This window comes from Excalfactoria chinensis, chromosome 12 (genome assembly GCF_039878825.1).
Source record: "Excalfactoria chinensis isolate bCotChi1 chromosome 12, bCotChi1.hap2, whole genome shotgun sequence".
Classification (NCBI taxonomy): domain Eukaryota; kingdom Metazoa; phylum Chordata; class Aves; order Galliformes; family Phasianidae; genus Excalfactoria; species Excalfactoria chinensis.
Window position 1 is genome coordinate 7,092,668 of NC_092836.1, and position 19,657 is coordinate 7,112,324.

The window sequence follows — 19,657 nt, forward strand, 5'->3', positions numbered from 1 at the left end:
GAAGTAGAGCTCTGGTCAAACTGGATAATCAGTGTGGTACAAACATATCCACTGGGTTCCCTTTGCTGAAGACATCAGACCCACATCAATTAACAGATCGGCATAAAATGACCCTGCATCAGTAGGATCCATCCAGCAGCATTTGCATTGAGCACCTCTGTACTTTCTGCAAGAGCGTTTCTAAAAATGAATAGTATCAACGATAGCAAGAACATCAAGCAAATCCCAAGACAATATTATAAGAAAAATCTAATGAATATTCCAAATTAGTATGCAGTATTAAGCATACTTAGGCATAATAAAGGAGCACATAAAGTAAAAACAATGCATATTTTAAATTAATTTGTCCATCAACAAAATAAGCTGTAATAAAAAAATCTAGAAGTATTATGAGCAACTAATGGAGGCATAATCCAGTACACCATGAGGCAGAGGGGAGTACCAGGATCATCATGAAATACTTGAGGTAAAATGAGAAAGAGTTTTTTCTTTTCAAAGAATTTACTAAGAAAAAGGACATCTTTGAAGATTCAGGCCTGTGGCTCATTCAAAACCCCTTGAATTTTAGTGTCAAGGAAACACTCATTTATTGCACATGGAGAATCAAAGCACAAGGCATATCAGAGAAGTTATCATGAAGTATATTGACAGACCCCCAATTATAGAAAAGAGTCAAGAACTGAAAAATCACAAAGCAACAGATGTAGAAGAGACTTTACTTTTAAGAAATCATTTAAAACCACTCTGAAGATAGGGAACGCTTTCATCCTCACAACAAGCTCTTTTTCAGCCTGCATACACTTGGGCAAGTAAACCACTGCTTTCCTGTTGTCTTAATCAGTGCACAGATGCATCTAACAACAAAATGAATCACAGGGAGGAGGAGATTTAGTTTCAAGATAAAAGTTCAATGCAAACAAGAAAAACAGAAGAAATTCAGTCAACCAGTGTTAATCATTAGACCCCTTGGCACCAGATACTGTTCAGTGTATTTTCTATTTACAGACTGTTCTTATTTGCACCATTTCCAAAGCTTTAATCTACCTTTTACTAAGCTCTTTATAACCTTTCAGTGTTGACAAGTGTTGGACTGGAGGAAAGAAGGAAAAAGAACAACACACAAGAATGGGAGTTTGCCTATCAGAAATAATTATGGATGCTTCTCAGTGTATGAAGAATGTGCCTCAGCATATCAGGCACTTGCTCAGAAGTTGACATGGAAATTAAAAGCAAGCTCTTGTCTCAATGTTTTCCTTTCTTTTACAGCTTACAAAGTGAAACAGTTGCAAAGGCAGGCATGCTATCCTGGAGGAACGTGGGAGATGTCTCCTCCTAGGCAAATTGCTCAGTGCTGACACCTTTACCCATTTAGGTTCATTTTGCCCTTACTGTATTTATGCATTTCATTTCCATGTTCTTAAGAGATCTTTGGTGGGGCTTTTGCTGCCATTAGTGCAACAGAGAAACAGGTCAAGAGAGGAAGAAGAGCAGGCCTCCCCATGGCCAGCAGATGTGCATGAGCAGACCAGCAAAGATTGCTCCCAGCCCTGACTGGGGCCCTGCTCTCACCCCAACCATTTCCACTTCATTGGTAACTGGGATCTGTAGTAATAAGCCTTCCTATTTTATTTCAATAGTTTAATTCAAGGAGTTTTGTGAGCTAAAAATTCTTTAAATGCAGACTAAACAGCAGAGTATTTTGCCACTATTTCTGGTAGTTTTGTCCCAGACATTTGGTTTCAGATCTGTGATTTCCTGTCGAGAACACACAAGTGTGAAATACTTGTTGATCCGTTTATTCATTTGCCTCCTGGCTGATCGTAGCCATTTTGACAGAACAGACAAATTGACTTGCTCTGTGTTGTTTTTTCACATGCTTCTCCACCAGCCTGCAAATACCGCCCGACTCCACAGATGCTGTGCTTCGGTCTTCTCACTCCTGTACCCTCACTTTGCATCCTGCACCCTCACTTCTGAGGCTTGCTAAGCATATTTCTCACAATACCCAGGATGTCTTAAATCTCACAAACTCTCACTATAGCAGCTTCCGCAACTCCATCTGCCAGACGAAAATGATCCATAATATTTAGAAAAACTCTTTTTGAACCATTCATACCCAATGAACAATTTACATCACTCTTTAGGACACCAGACATAGCCGCTGGCATGGATGCTCAAATACATCTGTGACAATTGCACTTGGTTACTGTAGGCAGCATTTAACCATTATCTATGACACATCTCAACAAATCATCTATTTTTCCAAGTCGTGAACAAACACTGCAATTTGGAAAGGGAATGACAATGTTCCCAAACATCCTCATTGAGGAAATGGCAAATGTAGCTTCAAGTGGTCAGGCAGAGCCCAGTAACATCAGCACAAGTTATTCAATGCAAAGTAATTTCAGCGGGCTAACGAATGAGTCACTTTTCCCAGACAGACGTGTAGCAGAACACAGTGCATTTAACTGATATGCCCTTTTATTTCAAAACATACTGTCTCCCTCTGGCTTGTTTAGACCAATGGGATGCAGCATTGCCAGGAGAACGTAGAAGAACACATGCTTGGCATGACATAGTAACCAAATGTTGATTAAAGAAAATTATGAGGCGTTCATGGGGACAGGTCCCAGGCTTCAAGTGTTACTCTGCTCCTGTATTGCCCCCATGTGATTAGAGCAAGTCTGCTAACAATCGGCTGCTCACACTTCTAATTGGATTTCTGCAAAGGGCAGTTTGCTGTGCCATGAGCCTGTTGCTTTATATCCCGCTTTATCTCCAAACCACTCAATTAATAATAAATTCTATTTATTACAAAAGCATTTCTTTCAATGTATACGATGCTATCAGCAACCACCTCATTAATATTTACTCTCACAAAGCAACCTGCTGGCGTTAAGGTCTCAGATACAACTAGTAACTTTAAAAGAAGAAAACACATGTAGCTAAAAAGTCAAAACAGAGCATGGGCTGTAACAAAACATCCAACACATATGAATCTAACTCCTGCACAGAAGGCCCAATAAATACAATAATGCTGGTGGAGAGTGATGACAATGCGTAAGTTCATTCAGCCACCACAAAAATGAAGTGTGAAGCTGCCAACACATCTGTCCCTGGGGTGAGGAGTTGCTATCTGGAGCACCAAGGAGAAACGATGTTGGAAGGAAGAGTGGAAGGGAAACATTCCCACACTGTGCTACATACCCTGAAGAATCTTAACCCCTGGGCCAGGGGAACACAAGAAGCAGAGAGATGGTTTAAAGCCATGGTTCTTCAGCATCCTCTTCTGTGCTCAGCACACAGGGAATTACAACACAGCCTACCCCAGATTGATACTGGGAAATCAATGGGACCCCACACCTTTCAGCTAAGAAGTGAGGGAGAAGAGGGCTGCAGATGGTTTAAATGTTTCAAAAAGGCTTGTAAAAGCTCTTCCAGTGCAAGAAAGCATTGCAAGGGATAGACTAGATGTCCAAGTGGAAGCTTAATCTCTGCAGACAACCACAAAACTCACCAAAATCTCAGAGTTGCAATAAAACATGGACTTTTCCTTTCTCCATAGGCCTAAGCGCAGCTTGTATAATTACAAGAGCTGGTGAAATGGGAGCATTTCTTGTATGTTCAGAAGCGCCCAGCTGCTTCTCGTGCAGAATGCTCCTGAGAGTGAGATTACACATTCAGACATGGTGAGATGAAGCAGCTGCTGCGAATGTATTTCAAATACTGTGATTTCTCCTCTTCTGCTTGCTTATTCTGTGCATCTTGAATAAAACTATGCTGCAGGGACAACAAGTCTCTTTCTAGTAGTCCCCACCTATTCCTTTAAACTATACAACAGGGAACTTGTTCAGTGTAGCTGTGCTGATAACAAAAACAGTGATGTTGAACTCTAACCTTCAGCTACCACAAAGAGCTAAATTAATTCCCTACAGCACATCACTGCTGCTTTTGAAAAGGCCCAGACTCGGCAAAAAACAGATGGAAACGAAACTTAGAGACCTTTAAAGATGTCAAGCATTTCCTTGCAATGATGGCATAAGAATCTTTCTTCTTCCCATCAATTTTTTTTTTATTAATCGGAGCACACATGGCAGCTCCCTGTGTGGTATCACTCAGGGCTCACCCCATCAACAGAAAACCTTGGGAAATTATCACCTCAAGTTGTTACCACTGGGATAACAATGCTTTTATACCTAGAATTAAAAAGATGAATTGTCACAGCCTGGTAAATCAATACACAACAGCAGGCACCAAACTCCAATACTGCTTCTCATCCCTTTTCTTTCCATGGATTGTCACCGTCCTCAGTTCAGGACCTGGCTCACAGACCCACAGAAAGAACTCCTATTGCACTTTGTCGCCCTTGTGCTTTTACTTCCAGCGCTACTGTTCTGCACATTTTGAAGCACTAACACATTTTGGACTGTAGGAAAACAGCCTGCAGGAACCTGCTCTGGAAGTCAAATATGCAAGAGAACTGCAGAGCCCCCACGGAATCCGAAATCCTTGTCTCCACCACCAAACGATTTGAACAGAAAACTTTCCATCATCCATCTCTGTGAAGTCATTTGTGCAAGGATCTGAACCAAGCTACTCCCTCTCTTCCAAAGAGCATTTGCCAGAAAACATGCCAGAAACTGGCATTTCTAACGTCAAGAGGGCAGAGTGCTTGTGGAGTGCCAACCACCTCTGAAGAGACTTTGGGGACCCAGTGTCAGGTTCTTATTCAGAGATGACAGCCATTACCATAAGCATAAGATTAAGGGCTCTGCCCTACGGACTGTAGCCAAGTGCTCCACATGAGTTGGCTTAGCAGTGATAAATGTCACGTTTACAATGCATTTTGCAACATGAAAGTCCATAATTTGCTTTCCAGGGACCTCTATGCTTGATTATCAGGAGAGTTAGAAACATTCACTGAAGTCTAATGAATAGAATTAACACATCATTTAAATAGAGACTAATATGTATGCAAATTAGAAAAAGTTAAAAATAAGAGTTCAACCCATCATTGGAGAAAATGTAGACCATCTCCTTGTGAAATATGAATGTTTCAATTCACATCATATCTTCACATCTATGTTAGCTGCTTTGCATGTGAACAATAGGGTGCACCGAGCCCATTTTGATTTTATATTTGAACCTGGACTTACAAAATGGATTATACTGAAACCTGAATAATATACATGCTAATTAAATACTCCATTTAGTGACAGAAACAAAGAGGAAGACCAACACAGTCTAATTTATATTTGCAAATTTCCTAATTGCTGTGTTTTCCTTTGGAAAGCGCAAACTTTATTTTCACAGTCACTGAAAAAAAAAAAAAAGGAAAAAGAAAAAAAGAACAATTTCTTTGCTGAAATGATTTTAACAATCTTTTCAACTTTTTTTTTTTTTATCCTTTAGGGCCAATTCTAATAGAACTCAAATGGATTCCAACCTGTAAGCTTGCAGAATGAAATGCATGCCGTTCATACTGATAGAAGAAACGTTTTCTTTTCGACAAGCAAAGTGTTCTACAATAGCCTGAATGAATTCACAACATGCAACATTTGTAGGAGCAGCACAGTATGCATTGTGCATCCCAAGGCATTTGTTTTTTGCCAAGTTGCATAGGCTGGTACTTTATTTTAAGAGAAGTGAAAAAAAGCCCACCCCTGCTCATTACTGTTTTACTAGGCTGCTGATTCCTAGTATTTATCCATACTGTTAAGATTGCTGAATTGATTTAATATTCTTCCCCTATAATTTTACACTCAGACCACATCCTGCTGTGAAATAGCTAGTGCTAATGTTAGTCCAAATGCTGCTGTGGGACTTAGGACAGCGCAGGGCACTTCAATAGCTATATTTTATGGTTACAAGGAGAGAGAAAAAATATCATTCATCTGGTTGCTGTGGTTGATTCACAGTTTCACAGCAGAGGTATACTGTTCCCTCTGGGTACATCTACTTGTAATATAGGATATTTCATTCACAGTTCATCTGAGATATTCCTTTAACGGTGAACCTACAAATCTATGCCGGTATATCTTCTACAGAGATAGCGGTATACAAATTTAACATATACTCTTACATACTAAAAATATTATATAACATATATAAACTGGTAACAGATGAACAGAGAACATAAACATCAACAAATCGAACAGCAACAGGTTCATAAATTGCTTCTTGCAGCTGAGGAACTAAAAGTACAAACCTGGCATCTTAACAGATACTCTCATTTTTCATATATATATATTTTTCCAATTTGATTTAATTTCAGAGAAAGTTTGATTACAAACTTTGATTTTCTTTTCAATAGCTGATCATAGTCCTAACAGCCAGATTTCAGAAGTTTTAAAGTTGTTCTGAAGTTACTTGTAAAACAGCTTGGAAACGAACAAGCAGCTGAGTCAGGGAAGGCAGCTGTAACATCCTCCACCACTGTGCTCATGTGAAACACGTACTCCTCATGGCATACTGCTTCCCAGAGCTTACAAACCAGTTCTTAATGGAGCCTAACTAAAACATGTGAATATTTTAAAAATATTGGTTCAAAATCAAGCATCATAAAGCAGTTCTTTTAATCCAGTTACTGCACAGATCAAATCTTGCTCATTTTTTTTTTTTTTTTTCCCAAGATCTCATTACTACAGCAGCAGCGTGGAAGGCATTTACAGAGAAAGTGTCTGGAATTAATCCATTTAATTAGTTCCACAGAAACAAAACAGAAAGATCAATTGCAGCTGTGCCACAGATTTCTCATTGCCTGACCTGGGATGCCCCTTGCCTACTCCCCTTTGCTCTCTCCCCAGAGGAAGATATTTCTGCACATATTGGGGAAATATTGTTACACCTCTAAACAAAGCGGTGAGGAGCTCATCAAAGGCAGTTTTCCAACCTGCTGTTGGGACTTTATCCCTTTCAGTGAACTGGATGGCCTGTGGGCAAAGCATACCCTAAATGTCTCAGCTCTTACAGGACACATTTTATAGCAAATTTAGGATTAAAATAAAACCTTCTGGTTGTTGTTTCGTTGTTTTCAAGGTCACCAACAAGGTATTCTGAATTCCCATCTTCCAAAGCCAAAGCACGCATTCTCCTGTTGCTTGACTTAGGATTGCATGTTTGACATTATCTCATAAAAAAAGGTTGTGCAGATTTGGGCTCCCACTGAGTCCCACTGACCTCCCACAAACCAGCAGGCACCAGGGCTGCCTGTGCTGGGACAGGAATCTTTAAGCAATCACCATTTCCTGTTTCCTGTTTTCCTTGCAAGAAAATAATGTAATGGCATCTCCAGGGCTGGCTAGATTTGGTCACACTGTGTGCTCGCTTGCAAGGTCCATTCCTTTACCACCAAGGATGGCCTCAAGCTGGCACTTGCTTTTGATAATGGCAGTACTGGCATAGGCAATGCAGCAGTGCCTTGGGTAACAGTAAGGGTAGCAAACCACAACTACACCAAACTCTGCTCCTCTTTTTAAAAACTTCCAATAGTTCTCCTAACTCTTTCCTAATCTTAGGCTCCCCGCTGCAGGAGAACAGATGGAATGAAACTCCAAACAGATTTTCTCCACCAACCTGCATGTCTCCTGACACAGTTGTCCTCTGCAAGCTGCCTCTGCAGTTTCTTTCCTGCCCATTTTGTTATCTTCCTTTCCTTGCCCAAAGCTGTAGCCCTCCCTCTCTCCTCCCCACGCTTCTTCAATGTGCTCTTTTATTGGCTTCATGTTACTCGCTTTGAATGTGATGCATTTGAACTGTATCTTCTAAACGCTTTTTCAGCCTCCCAGTCTGTGATTCACAGGACAATTTATCACACAACTCCTCTTTTCTTATGCTTGCATGTGTGCTTTAGAGCTCACACCACAGAACTGCATAGAAGCCTCTGAGCTCCCATGCAGGATCAATGACTCCTGTGGTGTGCCTGACGAATGGCTGCTTAACCTTTCGGAGCTCAGAAATGATGGCATTTCTGTAGTCCACTGCTTTATTGTCTTTCCTGTCATAAAGCTTTTTCTACCGTCAAACCTATATTTCCCTCTTGCTGCAATTTAAGCCCAAGACTCCTCATCCTAAGCACAATGGATGCAGAAGATCATTTATTCCTTGCAGATCCCATTCGCGTACTAGAACACTTGCATCCTCTCAGCTAGCAATCCTGCCTGCCCATCTGGTCTAACCAACTTCCTCATAAGAAAGGTAAAATGCACAAGAATAGACACAACACTCACTCATTTACACCTGGAGATACACCAACCTCCCACAAATTTGGATGTGCGTTTCATTTACAGGACAGCTGTGAGGAGATCATTCAATTCATGAAATCTAGGAGAAGGCTGGACATGCATGACAGAGGAAGAACCTGGCTACAAGCACCTGGCAAGAAGTAACTTGTCACGGTACTTGCATACTCCTGGAGCCCGTTTAAGGGGATACAGATTCTTCATCTACAGACTCAAATTTACCAGAGCAAGGTCTGCTTTAAGTGATAGCAGTTACTCAGGAGTCACTCTGCTAACATCAATGGGGCTCGACAGATTTGAACCCAAAGCAAAACCTAGACTGTGCTGTTTCCTTGAAATGGGACATCCCAAGGTCAAAATTCCGGCAGTTACCACTGATACGCACTAAGGCTTGGCAAATCCCCCTCCAACTTCTTTCCTTTCTCCTTTCTTAAGGCAAAATCTGTTTTAAAGCAGCAGCTCACTACTGACCTCACCAGTGTGGAAACTGAACTCTCGCAGAATTCTGTTTTGCAAGAAAAAGTAAAACTAGTGTTAATTAAGGAAGAGTAAAAGTAACAGGCATATAATGAGATAACATGCCCCTTTACACAATCTAGCTCTTAACAGATCATCCAGCACGCTTAAAAAGCAACTTTCCATCTGCAAATCTGTCTCTCTCTCTTTTTTGTCTAATGAGCATGAGTTAGTCTGTTCAAAAGCCCAAATGGGCATCTCAGGGCCAATTCAGCAGCAGGGGGTCCGTTACTATAACAACTGACAACTCCCGTGATTTCTGAAAGTCCCGAAGGAGCTGTTTGGGAAACGCTTTGTGAGGAAGAAGTCAGGGAGGAACAGCTCTATTGGCCACAGTGTCATAGCCTAACCTGTGCTTGGCCTGCTCAGCTGCTCCTGCACACGGGATCCTTTCCTGCTCCCCACAAGAAAAAAGGGTGAAACTCTACAGCCCATCAGGGGAGGAAGAGCAGCCACACACCACACTTTGGCTCTCCTCATGAACTCTTCTCCTCACCCCAGGCTGCACGTCGCTGTATGAAAGAGAAGAGAAGCAGTTGGAGAAGTTTCCATATTGATTTTCCCCAGAACAGAAGAACGATGAGTGCTCCAAGAATGATGCCACCAGCTAGAACGAGCAACTGGAGGCTTCCCTAAGCTTCAGGCTTGAAAGCAAGCTGCCTGCCATGGGCACAAAAGCTGAGCTCGGCTCCCCGCTTGAGATGAGACGGGGACGATCACAGGCTGCTCCCCTTTAATGAAAACGAGCAGTGCTTTGAGATACTGCACACAAAAGGGCCTGTGTTTCAGTACCCTTATCTCCAGCACTGGCAAAATCAAATACAATCATCTTCTGCAACAAAGCCTGGAGTGCTTTTCCTGCATGGATTGGGTTGAGGCAGGGAGATCAGAGGGCTCCAGAACCAGGCTGGGCTGGATCCTGTTTGCCAGGCACCGCTTCCCCTGATGCTGCTTTTCATCGTACCAAACTCTACATAGCCAATCCTAAAGCTGCATGCCATGTTTGTTTTGAGCAGGGCATATTAGTTACTAAACCTCAGAACTAAGATGGACACAGGGATGGGTTTCAGGCACACAACTCACCTCCATGTCTCTTCTCATCTGCCTGTCGTGCTGCCCACTTCAGCTCAGAAAATGTCTTTCCTTTGTCAGTTAATTCTCCCCATGGGCTGTGATGACATGGGCTGCACTCTGGGGCTCTGCGGTCCTCAAGCAGAGCACAAGCACCTTGACATGGTCCTCAGGCATCACTGAAGTAGTGTCAGCACGAGCACCCTCATCCCTCCTGCTCATTCCTGCCTCTTGCTGGGCCCTCAGTTATGCCAGTGCCACTCTGGTTACTGCATGAGCCAGACTGGGAACTAATCTGGTTTAAATCAGAGCATAAAAGTCCCCCCCCCTTTTAAAACAAAACAAAACAAAACAAAACAAAACATGGATTATTTCTCAATTCAGCTTATCACATGATTGTACAAACATTTGCTTTGGTATCACAGAGGGCAGTGCAAGGGCAGGAATGGAGGAGGCTGCTTAAACCACTACTGCTGAAATAAACACTTGAGCAACTGCATCTGAGGCATTCTTAAAATCAACATATCTCAGAAAGTGTTACCTGGCATGTCCAGGAGTGAGGAAACAAGCAGAATCACAAACATTTCAGTGTAAGCCAAAGCAGCTTTTATCACTGTGAGCAAGCAATTTTACAATGCTCTGTAAATTTGCAATGCTCCTTTTTCAATCAGTACAGTAGATGAACAACACATTGTGCACTCATAAAATAAAACCAAGAGATAGGTTCAAGCAACAATTTCAGCACTTTTTACTACCTACTACAGGCCCAAGTTCTCTCTTTTTTGTTTTTTCCCAATGAAGTTTTAGCACTATCTTAGCTATGGAGCAGCCCATATTCCCCAGAATTTAACTCCAAATGTCAGTTTTCCAAGGCATGGTAACTAGATACGATGACTTCAACGGTCTTTGGTCTTACACTGCACCTTTCCTTTCTAAATTACAAATTGATTTAAAAATACAGCAAACCAATGCTTTTTTTGGTGCTGTTTCACCAGTGACTGCACTCAGATGCTAAAATATTGAACACCTGAGCTTGCTCCCAGTGAGGTCTTTGCCACCGAGTTCAACAACAAGATTGTCGAACTGCAAGTGACTTGGCCCCAGGTCACACAGAAAATCAATGACAGTCAGAGAACAGACCCGCACCTCCTGGTGCTCAGTGTCGTTCCTTCTGCACAGAAAGGTACTGCTGGAGAAGTGTGAGGCTCTGTCACAAAACCTGTTCCAAGGCCCCAGTTCAGTTCAGCAGGATGCTTACTAGAAACCTAAGAAAACTCATATTCTCTACTAAATTCTATAGGGTTTTGCTCAAGGAAATTTAAAGGCTTATTTTCCCCAAGCTGTCTCTTATACACACACAGCTATAAACCAGCAATGCAAGCTTGCTTGCTCTTTGAAAGGCAGCAGCTGTGTTGTTCCAAAAATCCCTCCTGAATGTAAACATATTAGCACTGTATAAACAGCTTGATTTAATAAGAAATGCAATACAATATTCCTGCTTTGTCTTTGGGATCGCAGTGTTGATGGTGGCAATAATTCAGAGGTGAATTATGGTATCTGCAGAAAAGAAAGAAAACTCTCCAGCTATAGCTCCGAATTAATTTCTTCCTCTTAGCTGAAAATGAGAAATGGCTATAATTTAGTTCCCATTTAAGAGTTGCTGTTGGCTAAACTCTAAAATCTTAATTGCTTCTTAATATTCCCTGCTTATTTTTCCCTTTGAAATCACGGTCTATAGCGATGTAGTATTTAGATTAAAAATCAAAAAAGGAAACAAACAAGGGAAGGTCAGCAGTCGCTCCTAAAAACCCTGTTTTTTTTCTGAAGTGACAGAATGCAATGTGCGCCTTAGTATTTTAGTTGATTTCTTAACCCTATTCACACTTTTACACCTCTGTGAGAAAGACAGTGCAACTGACCCTGGGTTTCCCTTACAGTGTCAATGTTCAGGACTTGTTCAATTTGCAAGAAGAACACAGAGAAAGCTTCAAGCCATAGTATGGCTCATCACGCTGTAGGAACTCGTCTTGTTGCAAAAAAACTGAAGTCACACTCAATCCCTAAATAGTTTGGAGGTCACACACTCTGTGATTCTCAAAGTTCATACAAAAGGCTTTAAGGATAACAGTGGCAAAGAATGCAGAACATGTAAGTCAAATTTTAAACTGACCTTGAAGAACTGCAGAATGATCTCACAGTACCGAGTCTGGATATAAAATCGCAGATGCAAAACAAATGCCCAGAAATGCAAAAATCATGTGCTGGGTAAACTGCAGCTTTTAATGCACACTTGAATGGGCTCTGTGTGAGCTAGTAGTTCTCCAAAGAATGATCCTAAAATCAGAGTGAATAGTTCCCCAAAAACTCAGTGTCTGTCCAAATGGAACCCAATTTCCGGAATCAGTCTGAAAGGAATGAATGCTGCTATGACTCAGTACTAAAATAAATCAGTTTCAGGTCTTAGAACTGGAAGCAACAGCTCCCTTCATTGTGCCCAGGGCAGCTCAAGGACCAGCCAGACCAGCTTCTCCTTATGAAGAATCAAAGATTCATGGAAACAAAACATTGAACTACAGCCCCAGTGCCTGGGAAGCCAAACTCCTAGCCAGCCTCCCTGCACTCCACGGCTCCCAGTTATTCCACAGCGGTGCTCTCTTCATTGTTCTGGGATGACAGGGCAATTTTTGCAGTTTCATTATGCTGACCTAGTTTATTTTCTGCTCTTCCAACTTAAGATCACATAGACCTCTATGCACAGTAGTGCCATTAAAAGTACTGAATTTAAGAAACTTCAGTGGAGAGGTAATTCAGGACTGCTGCTTGCCTGTAAGTTCCCATCCCTTTTCATTACTGAGATGGCTATCATGCTAAAAAGAAGGAACTGACCCTTTCTCATCAACATCAATCATATTCTTTTGCCATTTGTCCAGGATCCACATGGAAAAGGAACTAAGCACAGCAAATTACCTCTGCAAATAAGGGAGTCTTAGTCAGAAATAGGACAAATCATATACGTTAAATTACAAGAAGCCTCTAACGAACAGCATGGAAGTTCCATAGGTACAGGGAAAGCTTCATCAGTGACTGATTCCTACCATTCTCCTTTTCACATAAAGAGAAAGGAAAATGAAGCTTCTTTACAATATACCATCACAAAACTTACTTTAGTTCTGTATCACAGAATGAGTTACAAAGGAGCAGAACAGAGAGAAACATTTTGCCAAACCTTCATAAGCAATCCATTAATTTCTTATTTTGGTCCCTGGATAACAGGGTACCAATGCAACGTGAAGAAGCAGAAGGCTTTGCTCTGCTTCCCTGTTCTACTTATGTCACCTCTGTTCTCCAGTCTTCCAGTCCCACAAATGCTCAGAAATGCAAAAGTGAAAATATCATTTGTTTTACCCTTATAATGTATTGCCAAAGGGTAGCCATGTCTCTTTTGCATTTTCTAGTTCTCTGGGTTGTATTTTTTAATGCTTTTTCTCACAAGAGAACAAAGAATTGCTGTGCAAGAAAAGACCCCTTGGTCCAGCATGCCTGTCCCCTTGAGGGTTATCCTTTTATAGTAAGTGTTTCTCTGCATATAGCATCTTTCTCTCCAAAAGCATATTTCCCTTACTGACAAATCTGTCTCAAACTCTTTTTCATGCCATTTGCTTTGATGGTGTTATTTAGCAAATTATTCCATATGTTGCCTATTAGAATTTAAGCTGAGTATTTCTTCCTGAAATCCAGATAGCTGCTTCTTTCCAACCTGAAAATGACACTCTGAGGTGTTTGAGGTTCTCTTTTTCCCTTACTTTCAAGTACTCCCAGAGATAAACATTTTATTTTTCCTAAAGAATGGTAATCACATTGAAAAGGGCACAAAAAATGTTGTGTTACCATTTCAATGTCATGGTCTGCACAGCGTGAAATGTTACCATGGACAATTTGTGTTCCAGTTGCTTGCTGATTTATCCTAAAACACGCATTCCCTTCCCTTATATACGTGTTCTGTATTTGTTTAAAAAATCCTTAGAACCATGAAGCTAGAAACACATTACTTTGAACTGAGAACACGTATCCTCTAGTTTATTTATTGTTCCTCTGTTCGTTGCTTCATATTTGTCAAAAAACCTTTTGACATAATTTCCATGTCTATTTAATTTCTGATCTCTACATTTTATTTTATTTTTTTTTAACATCAGTTATACAGAAAAACATTGATCCATGGCTGTCAAGGGTTTTAATATATTATACACTCATACTCTTACCAAAGCTATCAATGAATGTTAACTACTCATGCAAATTATGCACAACAGATAAAAACCAACTGCTGTCTGTATGCAAAATAACAAATATTACAGGAAAAGTAATTTGGTTTCAGTTAAAGCCTTTGTTCATGTACTTCCCTTGATTCATCTGCTTGTTTGTTATTAGTAGGCAAATAAAAATGTTATGAGGTAGATAGTTAGGAATTTGATAGATAAAAAGCATTTAACTTTAATTAATGTATCTTAATTTTAGACTCGAATAACATTATGATCTATTACCAAAAAAAAGTATTTACCAAAAATTAGTCTCATCACTAAGCCAGCACTTTTAAACCTTAATATTCTCTCAGGGACAGCACCGTTGCTCTTTAAGTGGATTAAATACTAATTTTGCAATTATTTATCTCCATCCATCAGTGAAATCGCAGGAAATGTAAATGTTTTTCAAACAATGAGAGGTACCAACATTCTTCTCCATAATGGTTGTTAGCATTTTATCTCCAAATCCTCCCTCCTTGGAAGAGCACTTTGTTTTGAAGCAAGATAAACGAGTCCCACACTACGCTGCTTCAGGATATGCCATATAATTCCAGGGCTTGGTGGGTATGAATGTGACCAGGTTTACTCTTCCAAATGAAAGAAAAATGGGAGAGATTTTGGACGAGAGGAATACTGAAGATCAGGTCACTACATTGGCATCTTTGTACCTCTTCCAATTTTGGCTTCCATGCATGTATCCGCACAATTTTATTCACTGCTTTATTGCAATCATGTCAATTACTAGCAAATATAAAGAGAAATGATTTTCATGAGAGTACTGTCATCTATTCACTAATGTGTTTTAGAATGTTCCCAGCCTTGACAATTTGGTCATTAATTATCAGCAAAATGGGTGTACTGGAAAACAAACTGGTATTTCTTAATTGATTCTGCAAATAAAATGATCAATGGACTGATATTCTCACCAAAGCTACTTTTCTGTGTCTTGGCTAATCAGATTTTTAAATAATTCAGAACACCTTTTCTGAGGCTAATCTCTGGTTAAATTTCACTACAGGACAAATGAGGTGTCTTAGAGTTTTGGTTCTGACGTTAGAACGCACTACAGCTTTTATCTTCTTCTAAGTTAACTGAATTTGGTTTGTTGATGGCAAACCTAGCCTTCACCACTGAGCCCAACCAGTGTAAAGGATGATATCTCTTCTTAAGAGGATATTTTTCCTTCCGGATCTATACTTCTGACCACTTCACCAATGCTACATTTAGAAGTTGTTCTTAAGAGTAATATTAAGTAACATTAAACAACTTTATCCCCCTTTCATAGAAATATAAAGGAAGAAAACAAGCACCTTAAGATCACCCAGGTATTAAGTCTCACTGCGCTTTTCTCCCATGACCATCTTTCCCTATGGCTAAGACTACGGCTAACTGTGAAAACATCTGTTGACATTACAGCTGGCTCTATCATGGCTAACCTGATTTCATGACACAAAAAACCAGTATTTGAGACTGCTGAATAGTTAACACAACAGAGACGCTCCAGCAGCCAGAGAGATAGCTAATGCATCTACCAGCATAACAACCAACAAAATAAAAAACAAGGGACCACACTAAAAAAAAATCATACCAAACATGTTTTAAATCATGACCAGTTTCTGCATGTAAAGGAAACATGCTCACCTCCAGTAGACAAGCACAGCAATGAGAAGAATGAGGCACACAAAGGTCAGTGCTGAGACCACAATAAGCGGGATGATCCATTCCATTTTACCAGGAGAAGGTCTCGTGGCCATGCTGGAACTGTTCTTGTCAGCTGCATATTAAGCACATAATAAAAACAATCACAAAGTGTAAAGAGATTTACAGTGTGAAAAAAACGTCTAAGGAAAACAAATAGCTTCTCCATTTTACGTGATATGAGCAAACATTCAGAGCAAAGATCTTCTAATTGCAGGGTGGGACTCCATTTGTCTTTCATTTGAAACTTAAGAGCACAAAAGTATGGTGTTTATTGCCACATATGGCTTGGATTTTACTGCTGCCTGTAATTACAGTCTCATACACAATTTTAGGACTCTATCATGCAAGCACCTATTATCAGACATGGAGGATCCCACTGGGTTATTCCACCACAGCAGCAAAGTAAATATTTTGCTCCGTCATCAGTGTTTGCAGGTAAATGCACCCTGTTTCTCAACACGACAGGGCAGTTCTCTTTGCCAAGCTCAGCATACTTTCCTTCAGAAGTAAATTTCTTAGTAACTATCTTAAAATAAAAAAATCCTCAACATGTTGGGTGTCATGTCACATCATTTGCTGAATTGTCACAATCTGGTGAGTTACTGCATACGAATGCACTTTTTAGCATATGGATTGTCAAGATGGATGGATGAATGAATGGATAGTATGTGTTGTAACTGACAGAAGAAATCATTATGCTACAGCTTTTGAACAAAATTAAAGTTGGTCAATATTCTGAGATCTGGTCGAGTAAATGCTTCACTTTTTTTCATGATTCTAACACCGTGCTAAAATTACTGCAAGTACAGGAGTTAATGAGAGCAGACCCTGTAACCACACTGTATGACAAAAAGTGTCTAATTTGTGAAAATTGGAATAGACTGTATGAATAATTACTTTTAGATATAATTTCTGGGTAATCTTGTACAGAATTGGACTCAAAGATCCTTCTGTGAGTCCCTTCCAGCTTGGGATATTCTATGATTCTAAAATCATGGCAGGCAGAATGAGATCATAAGCAAAAAAACAGAAGTGGATTCTGTATTTCATTCATGTTTCTTACAAAACAGGCAGTAGCTGATCAGTACCTGTCAATGGGATATAATGGGAAACAATTATTGTAAACAACTTCTGATTTGAATGAGAATTGATATGTACGTACTTGACTTCTACTTATCAGCTCATGTGAGTCTTTCCTTACCAAGGTGCTTCCTTGCCCTCCTTCACTATTGTATTATCATATCTTCTGAAACTGCTGCAAATCCGACCAGAAGAACATAATTGCCTTTGCACCGTGGGCAGGCAAAACACAGATAATTGGAAGTCACCAGATGTCACATAACATGAAGTCATACTCTATTTTAATAGTATTTAGATTATACTCCTCCATAGGCAGGAGTAAAATTCAACTAACGTGGAAGTAAAGGTTAATTGTAAATGCTTTTTGCCTGACTGCTGAAAACAGAGTAAGGCTGCAGGCTGCTGCAAGCCCAGCAAGAAATCTTTCTCGTTTTAAGAAATAGGCTGATGGAGGTAATGCCCTTTAGCAAGCAACATAAATGAAGTGCTAATCAGAGGGATGTTTGGGGGAAGTGAACGTGCATTGAGTGTAGAAATTATCAAAGCAAGATGAGTAGCCAGTTGTCTCTGACTTCAGTATGAAAAGACACTGAGGTTACCAACAGAGCCACACATTGTTGTACTTAGAGCACGTGGAGAGCTTTAGTCTTCACAGCATACTAATAATATACAGCATACTATTTTAAAGACAGGTCTTTGATATTCTTGACCAGCAAAGAGCAAGAAAAAGAACAACCCCAAAATTAGAGCGAAGGCTTATTCTCTGTATTTGCAAAACTTGCAAAAATCATAAGCCCCGAGGCATCATTTTTTTTTATCAGTGCATTTCAAATCATTTAATAGCATGAAAAAATTAAGTCTGTGAGGTAAGTGTTACTAATCAGAATGGCAAAACGGAAAAAGTAAAAGCATGCACCGAAAAATAAAGCTCAGTGAGGAGCCAAATACTCCCACCTTACATCTATTAGGATATTACTTCATTTCCCTCCAAGGACAATATTCTATTCAGCTTCACCTCCACATATTTCAACATAAAAACATATGTTTCTGTTTGCATGGAAGGAAAATTAAATTCCATTGTAAGCATGGCATGGGCAAGCGTCCCAATGCACGCTAACAAATTCTGCAACGCTCATGATGCTCCTCTGACTCAGTCTACTGTGGAGAACACATTTATCTGACCCTGCCAACTCCATCTACCGCAGATGTGAGAATCAGAAAGTGCCCAGTGTGCTGAGTGCCAGAATTGCAAATGCCATTCCTGCACGCTGACGGCTGGCCCTGACTTCCAATTGGGAGTGTCTAGGCAGTGATGTGCTGCAGAAAAACATAAACCGTTCCTGTGATGGCTTTGAACATAAAGTCTTAGGTGTTTTCCAGTGCTAAAGTGTTGAGAGAGGTTAAATAAACCAATGCCAGTAAAGCTGCTCTAGAATGACAGCTGGGGCTAGAAGTACAATAATAGAGCTAGAACGCTGGTGGGTGTCTCATTTAGGCAAAAAAGCCTAAAAATAGGCAACACAGAGAAATGTGGAAAAAAAGTTAAAGAGAAACACACATAAAAAAGACAGATCTGGGCCTTTGCATTTTCCTGTTCATCTCATACCAAAACATCATGCTATTAAAAATACTTAGAATTTAACTCTTTCTTTTCCAAAGCTTTCTTTTTCAACAGCAAATCCTTGGGGGGGGGGGGGGGGGGGGGAGGGGAGGGGGGATAAAGGCTTAAAAATGGACCATGAAACTCAATTTTTCCTAAGAAATGTAAACAGTTTCCAGTGGCATATGCCTTTGTTGAATTAATTCAGTTTGCCTTTTACTGGCTTGGAATACATCCCGGTAGGACGGAGTAAAAATTATTACAGCGTATTTGTTTCAGGAGGTCCCACATGAAGCAAGCCTCGGCATTGCTAAATCAACTTCTACGTCTGCAAAAATCCATAACGTGTGCTTTTCTGCAAAGCACTCAATCAGCAATGCCATCCAGGTCCTGGGACGGATGAGGCCATGGAATGGATAGTATTATAGAGCAGTGGGCAGCAAAATTCATGTACAAAGGTCAAGGTATTCTACAGTCTATGAAACATAATGTTTCTCTGTGTCTTCCTGGTAGCTGGTTACTGGGAATGGGAAAGTTCATATCCCTGAAGTTGCACTGCCTGCTATAGTAAGCAACTGTAGCTGCAATATATAACGTATCTACCTTTCTATTTTGAAACTTCTCATTATTGTTCCTTGATGTTGCACAAAACACCAGTACAAAGTTCTGTTTGTTGTACTGTTACGGATCCCGATAACTACGACAATACACACTCTGCATGCCCAAAGAAAACCCCCCACTGCAGAGCTGTCTCAGATCATCTAGTCGCCTGAAAGAAAGTCAGCTTCCAGTAAACAAAATTACTGTCTTACACAAAGCTATTAGTTATTCAAATACGAAACTACAAAAACATGCTTTTAAAAAAGATTACTTCCATACGAGCTTATATTATTGCACAGCTATTTTCTTTCTATTTCTTACCAGGCATTTCTGCAGTATTCATACTTATAGTTTGAACACAAGGCATGGCTTTTCACTGTTTAGTAAAAGATGCCAATCATGTTTAACCCTGATGTTGGATAACTGAGATTCATACTGCTTGCACACTCAAATTGCTTTCAGTAATCCAATTCTTTTATATGCAAGCCATTTTACTGCTAGCTCATATAAATTGCCATGCAAAAGGGCTCATGTGCCACAGCAAAATACGG

General features: G+C 40.2%; 1 protein-coding gene across 1 annotated transcript in view; it reads right to left on the reverse strand.

Moving 5' to 3' along the window:
• PTPRG (protein tyrosine phosphatase receptor type G) overlaps positions 1–19,657 on the reverse strand; it is a 379,786-nt gene that overhangs the window by 46,245 nt on the left and 313,884 nt on the right. The window contains exon 14 of the mRNA XM_072347365.1: positions 15,767–15,899. Within this exon, the coding sequence (XP_072203466.1) occupies positions 15,767–15,899 (133 nt within the window). The remainder of the gene's footprint in view (positions 1–15,766; positions 15,900–19,657) is intronic.